At 44.6% G+C, this 14,870-nt stretch overlaps 1 protein-coding gene across 3 annotated transcripts; it reads left to right on the forward strand.

Annotated features, from left to right (window-relative positions):
• The first annotated feature begins 4,246 nt into the window (after positions 1 to 4,246).
• LOC307244058 (gap junction alpha-5 protein-like) lies at positions 4,247 to 14,426 on the forward strand. 3 transcript variants are annotated; one of them, XM_080019066.1, is made up of 2 exons: positions 4,247 to 4,548; positions 11,870 to 14,426. In XM_080019066.1, exon 2 carries the CDS (start codon positions 11,895 to 11,897, stop codon positions 13,032 to 13,034), a length of 1,140 nt encoding a protein of 379 aa, XP_079875192.1. In that variant the 5' UTR covers positions 4,247 to 4,548; positions 11,870 to 11,894; the 3' UTR covers positions 13,035 to 14,426. The 3 variants fall into 3 exon arrangements, with proteins under 3 accessions (XP_079875192.1, XP_079875194.1, XP_079875193.1); XM_080019068.1 differs by lacking the exon at positions 4,247 to 4,548 and adding an exon at positions 9,437 to 9,819; XM_080019067.1 differs by lacking the exon at positions 4,247 to 4,548 and adding an exon at positions 9,437 to 9,763.
• Positions 14,427 to 14,870: the final 444 nt, after the last annotated feature.

A 14,870-nucleotide genomic window follows, 5' to 3' on the forward strand; every position in this document is an offset into this window, starting at 1 on the left:
GGTGCCACACCGAAGTGTATACGATAGAAAACAATGCCACAGCTATATCATATCATAACCGACTGAAACATGAGGAAAAACAGATTTTCTATTAAAAAAAGACCAACAAGTTATTCCTTGACTGAGGCCTGTGACTTCATATTGCGTGTTATTTGTTCACTTGGCCTGATGAACAATGCCACCCTTTCATTCATAGTTTGTTTTTCGGGGATGTATGAAGGGCATAAAAAACGCGCACACACGTGGAAACACACATTCACGCACACACACACACACACACACACTCAGACACACACACCCACACTCATACACAGATCCCAGATCTATCTTTAACTGTTATACTGACATAGAGTAAACATAGTCGGTCTCACACACACACACACACACACACACACACACACACACACACACACACACACACACACACACACACACACACACACACACGTTGTGCTTGTCTGTCCTCATGTGTGAGGTAGTTGTCTATACCATTTCCTGCATTTGTTAAAACCTCCTTCTCCACGACTGCACACACCGGGATGCTGAGTGTACAGTATGTGTGCCGCGGCTTTAGGTCTGCAGGAAAACGAAGCATTAAGCCCAAATTTCCTCTCGCCCTCCCGCTATCTTGATAGCCTTGTTCTGAGGAGGGCGCGGGAGGAACCGACAAGGGACCTGTGCACTGCTCTGCTTGTTTTCCTTTTACTCCAACACTTGTCACTCACTGCGCTAAGAAGAAAACATTTATATGCTAATCTTAAATATAAACATTGATAAAAAAAAAAAAAGACATTTCAACAATGTCTTTGTATGAGGACGATATATAGTTTCTCTGTGAAATTTCTCTGGTGAAAAAAATTAATAGAAAGTTACAATTTGAGGTGGAATAAATTATGGTCCGCATGGCAGCCTTGACACGCAGCCATACTTGGCACCTCTGATTCTGGGACAACCATGTCACACTGATAAGTGTCACGGTTAGAGGTCGCATTTTAAGAATAGCTCAGGCTAAAACCGTCTGTTAATGCAAACTCTGCCTCACCAACAGCTGAGTCTGATGAACGACTGACGGAACGACTGAACCGAATGACTGTCTTTGTCTGACACGTTCGCCTTCGCAGTGATCCCTCACCTGTTCCCTTAAAGACAGCAGGATGGATCGTTTAGACGACATATGCTGTGGGACCATATGCAGTGCACGGTGACCATATGCTGGGTTAGGATGAACTGACTCTCTAATGACAGTTCAACTATCTTGAGAGTTACTTTGCGTTACAATTTTTAATCAAATTAATCCAAGAGAAAGAAATAATTTAAAATAATTTGTGGTATTTGGTTCAACCCTCGATCTCTAAATTGATGACCCAAAACTGAAATATAGTATAATATTCACTTATCTAAATTAAATGCATTTTGCTGGTTTGCTTCATATTATTATTATTATTATTATTATTATTATTATTATTATTATTATTATTATTATTATTATAAATGTATTTATTTATTGCCTTCTATAAGGGTAACTAAGCATATTGAGTTGTATGTTGTGTATGAAAGGTGCAATAAAAGTAAATATTATTATTATTATTATTATTAATAATAATAATAATAATAATAATAATAATAATAATAATAATAATAATAATAATAATAATATTGTTTTAATTATTATAATTATTATTAAGATGTCATAAAATAGCATCGACTGGAAAAACAGGATAGACTTTTTCCTTTTTTTTGTCACTTTTTTTGAAAAACACTATAAATAACCTGGATCCAAAATGAATATTTGATTAATAATAGTTGATTGACCAAGCCACAATGTAAATGCAAGTTATACTTGATTTAACTTTCTCACGTAACCTTCACACAAGCATTTGTTTTTCGCTAATGCTTTTTGGATCTCCGATCCTTACAGAAACCAGAATACTAACTACTAGTATTTCGTTAATTTGAACTCACGGAGAAGGTCACAAAACTACTGTATGTGTGTCATTGATGGTAACGGTGACCGTCCGTAAGTATACAGAAACATTCAGCAAGATGAACAACATGCAACCGCCATGCTTCACTCCTGTCAGTGACTAACGTGACGGGTTTCCATCCGTGCGCTGATTCGTGAACGACTGGACATTCACATGTCATTTCACCTTCTCCTTCCGGGTCTCTCGTGTTGTGTTTCATCAACACGTGTTTTCTGGGTGGACCCCGGCATACAGTGGCCTCCTGGTGTGACCCGGTGCTCTCAGAGGTTGTGACGGGCGTTTGGCCGCATGTGTCCCTCCAGCGTGGCTTCCCGTGCAGGGTCAGTGTGTGTTGGGGGGATGGGGGTACAGGGGCTTACACTGATGCATCCTGGCAGCGTGGGGTTTTTTTTTTTGGACCACCACACATACATACCCGACAAACACACACACACACACACACACACACACACACACACACACACACACACACACACACACACACTCCAAAACGCGGTTCTGGCGCTGCTGTGAGGCTGAGTGAGTGGTGAAGAGATGAAGTAAAGTCACAGAACGTCACTTTTTTGTCACAGATCACTTCTCTTTGTCCTGTATCTAATCTATGCTGATGGGCAGCACGGCGGCACGGCAGAGTAGCCCGTACACTGAAAAAGCAGAATTTGGAATTGGCTGCTGTGTCTTTCCCTCAAAACGCACGGTTTAAAGGTGTGTTTGAATTGACTCTGGCTAAGGGCTAAGTAAGGCCAAGTGTAAGGTGTTCCAAAGGAGTTCAAATGTTTATTGTAGGAAACTTCCCTGTGGGGTACAAATGATCTTGCATCTATCTCTGCGTAATTATTAAAACAAAATAGTGAACAACTGAATGCCCTAAAAGAGCAGAGTAAATAAACAGTAATCAAACCCAAGTTGATTTCTAGAGGTTGCTACAAACAAAGTGCCCAGTCGAAACGTCTATTTAAGGTTAAACTGACCATGGAAAAAGGGGAAGGTGGAAACTCCAGGTGATGAACATTAGGATGTGATGTTAAGATCGGCCTGTGAGATGGGAGATAGTAGCAAGTGATTTATCCTCTTTCCATCTATGTGTGTGTGTGTGTGTGTGTGTGTGTCTGTGTGTGTGTGTGTGTGTGTGTGTGTGTGTGTGGGTTGTGATTGTGTAAAAGATAGAATCTGTCTGTGTGCACGTTTCCATTTCACGTTGCAAATATTATCAGAACATCAGCGGTCTTCCGCAGCAACAGTACAACATTGAAAATATGGGCCTGTGTGTGTGTGTGTGTGTGTGTGTGTGTGTGTGTGTGTGTGTGTGTGTGTGTGTGTGTGTGTGCCTACCCCCACTACATAATTAGAATTATTTGAATGACTGGCTTTGTATGCACACTGGCCCTTCAGCAAGGAGGAATCAAACCATTCCTCATTGTACTAACGCCGCCATACCTGTCTCTGCAGGGTCTGGATGTGGAGCAGAAAGAGCCGCCTGGAGACTCCTATGTCTCCTATGGCAGAGAGGGAGAATGAGGTGAGCAGGGTTAGTCATGGGAGTGGAACTTGTGTTGGTTTTTTAGTTCTGGCTTGCCCTCCAAAACGAGTGAACGCAGAGAGAAGAAAACTCAACCTCATCAGATATTTTAGAATTAGAGTAAGGTAACCTGAACGGGAGGTAACTCCGATGTATGCTTTATCATTTGCTGATTCATGTTCAGATTTGAAAAGAATAACAATATTTAAGCTCCAGTTGAGGTTCATCGTCAGTCGTTAAGAAATGTACGTTAAGGTCATATTAGACTTTTTACTATGGCCCACTTCCACAAGCATTTCAAGAATATCTCAATGAGTCAAATGACTCACTGTTATTTGTAAAACGGTTTAACTTAAGAGCCTATAAATGTGTAGTCAAGATTTCGCACAGAACACGTCACGGCATGGACAACATAAATATACGCACAGAGACGTGGAACAGCATGTAAATAACAGCACTCTAGGAGTTCGCTCTGACCGGAATGGCCATTGATCTCAGAAAACAATTCCACTTCCCCTCCAGTGGCACAAGAATGCTTCCCAGCCCAACGCAGGGTGCCAGGGTTGCGAGGGGGAAAAGTGTGTGTGCTATGGAGGGGTGGGCGGATGGGTGGATGAAGGAGGGAGAAGGGAAGAGGAGGAGATGAAGGAGGGAAAGGGAGGGAGAGAGAAGGGAGGGTCCGAGGGGGGAAAACTCTCTCGTGATGTCCCTGCATTTCTTCCCATGTCCCCCAGTGCAAAGATCAGTTTGGTCTTGGGACAGAGCTGAGACGAGTCGCTGGTCCAGACCCAGTGCCCCACCATCACCGCCACCACCGCCACCACCGCCACCACCGCCACCACCGCCACCACCGCCACCACCACCACACCTGTCTGGGGGTCTTCAGGAGCCACGCTACCCCTCCCCCTCCCCCCTTCAGCTCTGTCCATCAAGGACCTGTGACTCTCCGTGCTCGCGTCTACATTGTCAGCCCTTCATCCATCTGTCGCCTGAGAGGACGACGGACAGAGGCCAGCTCTCCAGGACCAGCAGACAGGACGGCAGGTAAAGAACCAAACATCTCAATGTGAAACCTCTAACAATCACTTTAGCAAGGGACAAGAACCGTTTGGTATTTTGTTTTTCAGGTGTTTTTGTGATAGATCTTTGTTATTTGAGCAGGGACACTGCCGTGGTCATGAGATGATTCATTGAGTTAATAAAGCGATACGCTACCAAATCAATTATTTTGTGGGGATGGTCGTTGACTCCGGGGTAGTTGCTGTCACTCCTTCTTATGGGACTTCTTTGAGTATATAATTTATTGATTCTTTCAAGAGGAGGATGCCGGAGAGGAAACATTGTCAATTGACATACTCCTACTGTATTCATGCAGCAGCTGATGATGGGTAGTGTTGGAAAAGATGAGGTCTCCAAGAGCCGGGAGGATGAATTAGAGCGCTGGTACGTGTTAGTTTCTCCGTTGTTCCTGGCAGGTACATCTATCACCCTTTTGTCTCTCCCTTTCTGTCATTCTCTGTGTTCTCTTTCAAACATCTAGCCGTCTCATAATTCTTCTCAGAGACCAATATGTTCTCACTGACGCCAGAGCTTGAGTGTGTTACGACTTAGAGCTCTATGTATTGTGTGAGTGTAAAGACTTTCAATTAATATCACTGCCTTGGAAGAGCTCTAAGCTTATAGGGAAACTGAGCGTTGGATTTGAACCCGGGCCGGGTTCAAATCCAGCGCTCTGTTTTCTGTGATCACTAAAAATAACTTCAGGAGAGTGAACTGATGTATTTTAGATTGAAGATGCCTGTATTTTTATCTGATAAAGAACTGCGGGGATTTCCGTCATCACTAATCTCGATTGATGATATCAAGATTCTTCACTTATTTTCTGATAATTACACAGGACATTCAAATCTGATAAATGTCCAGTCCTTAAATCTGAGCAGTGAGCAGAACAGAAGGTTAACTCTTTGAAAATACTGCAAACATTGACTTGTGATTCCATGCATGATTTATATTACAGTGTCATAACAACCAAACAATAGACTTGATTGTCTCAAATCAGTTAGTCCTTTACCAGATATTATCACACAGGGTTATTCAGTGAAGTTCAATGTTGAATTGGTGATGAATGTTTGTCTTTTATTCGGGCTGTGCTCAAAATGGGGGTTTTCCGTTTCCATAATAGTGTTTAATGTCTTATAAAGTAGGTTTGCATTTGACTTGATATTTTACGAGTGCAAAAGAAATTGGAAAGTAAGTGGTAGAAAGTAATGTATAGATGCAGCGTAGTGAGATCTGATGTCACACATCTATTTGGGTGCCTAAAGATGTATATATTTGTGAGATTCTATATGGATGATGTGCATGAAAGCAGTTTGTGGCAGATTAAAAGTCAAACTTCAAAATCCAAACAGACAAATACAATTGACACGCAATTCAGTGGACCAACATATATCTTCAAGAACATGAGGGAGGAAGGTATTCAACAGAATTATCCTCTACGACCACACCTGGCAGATCCCTGGCTTTTGGGCTCTAGTTTAATTCCATGTAGCTAAACAATAGATCATAACAGGCCGGTGGCTCTGTGTACAGCAGTGGGCAGATGAGGAGAAAGCCAGCCTTGTAAGGTAGCGGGCTGCAGATCTGTTGTGGGCACGGCTGTTATACGGCAGCCCAGATTCTATCCCACTGGCTGGCTAAAAGTGGTAGCCTGGTGGTGGGTGACAGGTGACCCACTCTTTGTGTGTGGTAGGAACCCCCACAGACACCCCACTCACCCATTCGATATCCGCCCCACACTAGATTGTGCTATCCCGAGCTCACCCCAGCAACCCCCAACACAGCTAAACTTAAGCCTGCTCATCCTTGCTCTAAATCCCAGGCCCCCATGGTACGTCGCCCCTGCAGCCTATATACTCAAACATTTGCTACGGCAAAAATGTGGCTACTGACTCTGCACGTGTGATCAGGTTGAAGTTTCTAAGTGATAAATTATTGTGGGCATGAGAAAGCAATCCAATCCAAATTGCTTGAATGTTGCTTGAAAAGTTTGATACCGTGTGTATTTTAAGGGCTTCTCCTGAACTTCTTCTACTAAAACAACGGGTCAAAGTGTCAACGGTCACCTGAGCATCTGCCGACACACAACCACGACCACGTTATGGAATCAAACATTATTGCGCAAATTGAATAGCGCAGAGCAGCGGTCTGGTTGACTCGACATCTTCCTAATGTTACTGTCAGTGAGCTGTCACAACACTGTGCCTGCTAACTGAACTGTTATGGGGAAGGATATTTTTGTTATAACGTTTTTGGCAGAGGCTTATTGAATTGAGGCTTTAAAGACCAAATGTGACGTGTGGTTTTTTTTCTCGCTCCTTTTTCCTTGTTTGTTTTCATTGTATCGAACCCATAAATAAAACGTGTTGAAGATTTTCTGAGTGTAAGCATAGCACAAGATGAGCAAAACTAATTACAGTGTACACCAAATGCACATTACGAGTTCATTTATTTGTTGGTAGAACATGGAGGTACAGTATTCTTATTTTTCTCTCATGTCTTTTTTGATATATAGACAGTGATTTTACAAGAATGATACAATATATTTAAAATATAACTTATATTATCAAACAGTCATTATTCTCAGCAACACATTTTGCCTGAGATTCCCATCTGAGATAATAGAAAGGGTTTCAAACCAGAACAAACCCTTGCACACACATATATTGTTCATAAATTGTTAGTATAGTGCTTAAAACACATATAGTATATATTTGGTTCTCAATGGGTGTTAGTCCAAACAAGCCCCATCGGATGGAACCTGGCGGGGTATTTTTACCCAACACCTAAGTGCCTGTGTGTTTATGATGAACAGGCGGGGCATGGTGGTGTCAAGCGGGGGCTTAGTGCCAAGAGGTGCACAACGGGGGGATAATATGGATGTTTTTAAATCAACCCTGCCCCCTGTTGCTCCACCTCAGTGGCTACACGGGGCGACCGAATAGTCGACATCTGATGGATAAAGAGAGGGGAGAAAAAGATAAATACAGCAAATGGGTTTAAAACACTGATTAGCCAAATTTGAACTACCTTTTTTCTTTACCCATGCTCCAAACTAAAGTGTGACCAACAGTAGAAGGCCTTTTCTACCAGATTGGATTGTGCTGCCCTGCCATAGTGCCATGAGTGGAAACGAGACTGGCTCTCCACCCGAGCTCTTTAAGGCAATTTGGAGGGCTGAGAATGGAGCCGAGGATGGGTGTCGGATACGCAGGATTCACTGGTGTTGTGTTGAGGAAACACACTCGTCGTTCGTCCCAGTGGCTTTGCCAGCCAGCCACTGTGCTGTTGTTTACTTACAAACCAAACCATCTGACGCTCGGAATCCCACTCGCTTTGTCTCTCTGCCGCCTGTTACGTATCCACAGCATGGATGTTTGCAAACTACACACCAGCAATAATTACAGCGTTTTACCCCCTACACCCCTTATACACTATACAAGAACGGGGCCGATATATCTTTATTATATCGATATCATGATGTGAGACTAGATGTCGTCTGGGATTTTGGTATCGTAAAATATTGTGATATAGTTAAATGGGTCATCTGTTCTAACTGTTCTAATCAAAGCCTTTACACGCTTGGCCTTAATATCTACATTACTAACGATTCCTAAAATATTTCTTGCGTGTGAATCTCATTATAAAGGCAGTCATCTCTCTCCGTCTGTCTGTATGTATGTATGTCCTTCGATTAAAATGTCCTTCGATTATCTCGACAACCGTTCATCCGTTCGACTTCACACTCGGCGGGAGTCTTGTTGAGGACCCAAAGACATACAGTGACGAAGTTGCTGCAATGTGGACATGCGACCCGTGTGATGTTAATAAACGTTCATTAAAGAGCGAACAGTGAGCCAGCGGGGAGCGGGGCTTCAGGGCTCTACAACTGAGTCACAGACAACTGTCTTTCCCCGGTGTAAGACTTTAACCGGCAGTTTAATCTTCCATTGTGCAACGCAGGACTGAATCATTGACATTTAGTTAAGCCGTGCCATCAAAATGTCCTTAACTCGTTGAACTCCCCTTTTTTTCAATTAAAAGTCGACTTTTTTGTTGCTCTAATGGCTTCCTCACATTATTGTCAGCCTCAGATTTAAAAGAAAACCAATTTAATTCCATTGCTCGTACAAAAAATAAAGTATATATTTTTATATTGTATTTTCAGGTGTTATTTTCCACCCCAGCAGACACATGCACGTACACATAGAAACAGAGGGTGTACTTTGTACGATGAACCATGTCAAAGACCAGTTACTCAGCGGTGTGCAATGCCCCTTCTGCACAGCCTGGGTTCCTGGAGACCTCATAACCAGATTGTCCATTACTCTGCCACAGATATTATAAACAAATGTGACAGCCATGATGGTGCACAGGAAAGTCAGGGAACTTAGTATAGGGTGCAGTGTATCACAGTAAATCCCCAGTTATTGCCTAACTTCCAGAAAGCCAAATCCGCTGCTATAATAGACATCGGGGTATTTAAGACAACCGTCACCACTGTTGCCATCACTTCCAAACTTTCTCTTTGTGTCTTTTTTTGGTCTCTAGCCTCCTGCACTGGCACAGACCTCTGTCCCTTTGACTCCTTCACAAAAACAGATTTCCTTTTCCTACCTTGTCCCTCTTGTCATTCGGAAATCATATTGTTTGAGATTGCTTCCCTTGAGAACAGGAAGAGGAAGCTGGAGGATGGAGACGGAGCCGAGACTGTCGGATTGACCAAACCCCGTCCAGATTCCTCCCTGTCTACCTTTCTCAGGCCAGAAAGGACTCTGTTCCCACCACTGTGTCTGTGTGTGTACATGGGTGTGTGTGTGTGTGTGTGAAAGAACGAGAGCGAGGGAGCGCGAGAGAGAGAGAGAGAGAGAGAGAGAGAGAGAATGTGTTTGTAGCAGGTATGCAAAACATCACCTCTCTGTCCTGTAACATTCACTGGGATCGAGGAGTCAAGAAAAGCTTGAGGATACGTTGAGATGCCTGTTGAGATGTTTAGGGTCGTCGTTTTTTTTTTTTTTTAAACAAACTCCATTCCAAGATGAGATGTCAGCGATGACAAAGGTACAGCTCTTTCAAAGATGAAATGTATGAAACCTAAATGATGCCGAGTGACTTCTGATCGGATGATTTTGGGAGCCGTGGCAAAGTCGTCTGCGCTACCTTTGCAATCCTGGCAGAAGTGACTTCCCTTCGAACCAATGTGAGTTGTACTGTTGCTGTTATGGCTAGACGGCATGTTTGGCCTCCTGTAAACAGGTGAGGAAAGACTGCTGTCAATATAAAAAGATAACAAGATGGCTGTTATAACGTGTACCTCCTGTAATTGTGAAGGCCGGGGTCGAACTCATTTCCTCTAGCCCCGGAGGACCTCCAGTCCTTGACTGCCAGTAAAGATCACTGTCCACAGGCAAAACAAAATACGTACTTCACAGTGTTGACAGAGTATTTTCTGACAGAATATGCCAAAAAGGTATATTACTTATAATTTTTTAGGTATACTTATTTAGATGTGCTCATGTTAATTGACTAGAATCACCACCATTGTTGTGAGGTGTTATGTAAGATCCCGTAAGACAAATGATTAATATTGGAAACATGGGGAACTCTCTTAAACAGTAAAAGAAAATACCCACTGAAGCTTTATTCCCAGTGAGGCAGTTCCAAGGGCTGATGACATCCATAAGGGATTCCTGAGGTGTAATTACACAACGCTAACTGGCACCAAACTAATGTCTAATTGGTATAATTGTGACCATCCCTTCGACCCCTTGCGATTTAGTCTGATATGGAACCAAAGAGAGAATAATGACACATACTTTCCATTACCGATAAGAAGTGCGTCCATCGACCTAAGGCGTGAAGGGAAGGAAAGAGCTGGGCAATTACTCCTCTCTGGTTCTCATGGCGGTCCACTCCGTCCCACCTTACAGTCAGGATAAAGAATGCAATGCCTTAGGTCCCTCAGCTTTTTTCCATTTCATGATTATGTTTACATGACAGAGGGGGGAGAGAATGAGATAGAGATAGAGAAAGGTGGATGGGGAGAGGGAGAGAGCGGAGAGTTTGAGACCAAACCTGTCATGGTCATTTCACACTGGGAGGCGGGGTGGCGGAGCAAAAAGACACATAAGAGACTGAACCGGACTCATGAGAGCCCAGTAGAGCAGGGCAGAAGGAACTCATCTGCATGGGCAAACAAAGCTGGCGACCGAGAAAGCATGGATTATACTGGGAAGAAGATATGTGGTAGGACCAAATATAAATATGAATGTTTTGTGGGACTTTTTCGTCGATTATGAAATTCATGTATGTCTTGTTAGTTGCTGCACTGTGATGAACAAGTGGTTATTTCCTAGAAAAGGCTTTAAGGGGATGTGTGTGGTTTCTATAACTTCAGATATAAACAGTAAAATCATCAGCCTTTCCGGCTCTCTCTCTTTTTTTCCGGCTCATCTGTCTTTGCTCGCTAATTGCGGCATTACCATTACGAGTGGCTGTGTGTGTATAGACGGCAGCGGTTTGAATCTCAGGCGCTCCCTCGTTGGGAGCTTTGATGGGTTTGCTTAACCTTTCGTCAGTGGGGTCATTTATGGCGCCCGTAAAGCCGTCTGGTGAGCTGCCTTATAGGGTCATCGCTTCGCTGAAACACACCAGCCTGTTGCTCTCGTGTTTGGATCTCCAACCAAAACCCCAGTAGATCAAATCAAGCCTCCTAGATTCCAATCTCAAGTTGTGGGAGTGCTAAAACATAGAGCTGGAATGTGAGTGGACAGTGGGTGGACATCAAAGCTCCCGTCCACTTTTCTGTTGCTTTCATGTCGGTGAGTGGGGACAGTTGCCTTGTGCTGTGGGTGAGAGTCCGCTCACAGCTCTCCACTGGAAGGACGACTTCTCCCGGCCTCGACCTGCCCCGTGGCCGCATGTCCGTCACTGGAATCTGGAATGGAAATTCCGGAACATCCACACAAAACATATACAGTATGTTTGTCTGTTTACTTTCGCGTGACCCCAAAAGTTTCCCCTTCTCCCTCTCATACGCTCTCTCTTTTTCCCTCTCTTTCTCAATCTCTCTCCTTCATGGGAAGAGGGTTGCTCTCATGCCACAGTGTCCAGTCCGCGAGCAATTTACAGACAGCAGCTATTTATACACCCATGTTTCCACACAGATACATACACAAACACGTGTGCCACTTCATCACCAGGATAATAGAGGACCAACAGCTGTTCATTGTGACTATCTCTATCTATCCCTCAATGACTCTTTACCCTCTCCTTTTACTCTCTCCTTTTTGTCTTCCTCTCTCAGGTGAGTGCCTGTCCACTGAGCCGTGATGGGGGACTGGAGTCTGCTGGGGAACTTCCTTGAAGAGGTCCAGGAGCACTCCACCTCGGTGGGGAAGGTCTGGCTCACCATCCTCTTCATCTTCCGCATCCTGGTGCTGGGCACGGCCGCCGAGTCGTCGTGGGGCGATGAGCAGAGCGACTTCCTGTGCGACACGCAGCAGCCCGGCTGCACCAACGTCTGCTACGACCGCGCCTTCCCCATTGCCCACATCCGCTACTGGGTGCTGCAGATTGTCTTCGTCTCCACGCCCTCCCTGATCTACATGGGCCACGCCATGCACATTGTGCGCCGGGAGGAGAAGCGGAGGAGGAGGGAGCAGGAGGGGAGGGAGGACACAGCGGAGACGGACGTGGAGGGGGAGAAGGAGTACCTGCAGCAGAAGGAGAGCGGGAGAGGACTGATGCACGACGGGTCGGGGCACGTCCGCTTGAAGGGGGCGCTGTTACAGACTTACATACTGAGCATTGTGATCCGAACGGTGATGGAGGTGACCTTCATCGTGGTGCAATACCTAATATACGGAGTGTTCCTCAAGGCCTTGTACCTCTGCAAGGCCTGGCCCTGCCCCAACCCGGTCAACTGCTACATGTCCCGGCCCACCGAGAAGAACGTCTTCATAGTTTTCATGCTGGTGGTGGCCGGCGTGTCTCTGCTGCTCTCCGTGGTGGAGCTCTATCACCTCGGCTGGAGGAGGGCGAAGAAGTGCATGCGCAACAAGGCGGCCCGGGAGAAAAGCCAGAGAACCATGGTTGCCTCCGCCGCCCTGGGTTCCAGCAGCCTAGCCCCGGCCTCCATCTCCTGCACCCCTCCGCCCGACTTCAGCCAATGCCTGGCATCTCCCGGTTCCATGAATGGGATGACCTCCATGGCCTCTCATCCCTTCAACAACAGGATGGCCCTGCAACAGAACTCCGTCAACATGGCCACGGAGCGCCACCACAGCCGTGACAACCTGGAGGGCGAGACCGACTTTCTGCGGATGAGCTACGAGCAGGTTGCAGAGACCGTACCCAACGGCTGCTCCTCCGCACACCTTCTGCACTCCAGCTTCCTGAAGGACAAACGCCGCCTGAGCAAGACCAGTGGAAGCAGCAGCCGGGTGCGTCCAGATGACCTGGCTGTGTAGACGCACACCCCGAGAGAGCAACCAAGAAGAGGGCGAAGAGAGAGGAAAGAGGGCTGGACCAGGACCTTATTAGATGGCCATAGAAAGATCCAAAGAGATTTGATGTTGAGTTGTGAATAAAGGGGGCTATAAGAGATGATGGGCTACAGATTCGTTAGCTTCAAACATAAAAGGCTCAGTACGGAGGATCATCCAAATGGCCTGAAAAAATCTGGGACTTGTGGGTCCGAGATCTGCAAAACACACGTCGGTGCGCGACGCTCCACTCAAGCTTGAAATACAGACCTGCAGAGTAAAGTGAAAACAACTTTTAAACGAGGAAAGGGTGAAAACTGTGATATCTGGAAAATGCACTATTTAAAACTATGCAATCTGGTTATGAAAATGGTTTAAAATAAATAAAGTATATCATAGAAGACTGTTAGAAAAATGCTTGATAGGAATGCAATGAGAGCGAGAGAGAGAGAGAGAGAGAGAGAGAGAGAGAGAAACCACAAAGAATGGCAACCTGAACTCTGCTGTGAGACAACTGGACTGTTCTGTTTAGCTGCATGGCTTAATACCTTATGACACACATTTCCAAAATACAATGAATCATTTATTGGTTGTTTTTTTTCACACCCAGAGCAAAAAATAGAACACATGCAAACAAAGCAGGGAATTGTCATGTAATAAACTGTGAAGCTTACCATTCCAGTGATTGGATGTAGACATTGTTCTACATAAATGAAGTGAAAGTGCCTTTAAAACAACGTGCTCGATTAACTATTTTTAAATCCCAGATAGCAAAATGAAACAGTGATTCTCAAATGATGGCAGTTGTTTTTATTCGCTAACTTTATTACACTACAACTTGATGCGGGCAAAGCCACAAAAACAATCGCAGATTACAAGTATGCGGGATGAATCTGCTTTAAAATAACAGCACCGTCGGCTATCAACTCATGCTTATAATGCAGCTTATCAACCATGCCGTGAACAAAATGTTTTTGCTCAATGTCTTTCGTTGTGTATATTCTAGGATGCATTTTGGAGGCAGGAACGCTCGTATGTTTTAGCCACTGGCCGCCACTCGGGGGAAGTGTTGCGTTTCCTTCCTTCTCACTTGGAGCCATTTTCACCCCGATGCAATATCTGAAGATCGTTTGAATTCATTTGTGTCCATATGTTGTTGTTGGGTTGTGTGTGTGCGTTTTTGACTACTAATATTTGCATTTTACGTCAATTGTCCCATATGCGTGCACGCCATGTTTTTAGTTTGAGCTAGTTCCTCATGTAACAATCGACATCAGTTCGAAATATACATCTTTCAAAGAGACTTCCTTCTGTTTTGTTTCTTCCAAGCACCTCCATGTAACACAACCGCAAATCAATAAAGGATCAGTTATGCAAAATGAATGTTGGTCTGGTCAATCTGTGGTCAACCGTCTATTGTTTAAGAGCTGTGACAATTGTGTTTTACTGTCACTTCAATTCACTTAGTAATTTCCCCCTGGGATTATTAAAGCATTTCTGATTCTGATTCAAGAATTCACGCAACTACAACAATACGTCGCAAAGAGACACAATTGGACTGGAAATCAACTCCTAAAATGTAAAAAAATGAGCTTGAACGCAAAAAGCGGAGACCCGCTGCTTAAATATATAACATGACATAACCAATTCGTATTGTTATCAAACGCAACTGTGCCATCACTTATTATTGTTCTTTTCACTAATACTGTGGTGACTGATCGGCTGGGACGCCGCCTCCAGATTATGCAGTTCGCCATCAGCTGTGCCTGCTGGGGCTCCGGGAAGGGTTACACAGCGGGAGCCGAGCAGCTTAGGTCCGGC

The sequence above is a fragment of the Zeus faber genome (genome assembly GCF_960531495.2).
Source record: "Zeus faber genome assembly, chromosome: 18".
Classification (NCBI taxonomy): Eukaryota; Metazoa; Chordata; class Actinopteri; order Zeiformes; family Zeidae; genus Zeus; species Zeus faber.

Excerpts from the sequence above, each read along its gene's own strand:
- LOC307244058 (XM_080019066.1), top strand. The coding sequence starts at position 11,895 with ATGGGGGACTGGAGTCTGCTGGGGAACTTCCTTGAAGAGGTCCAGGAG.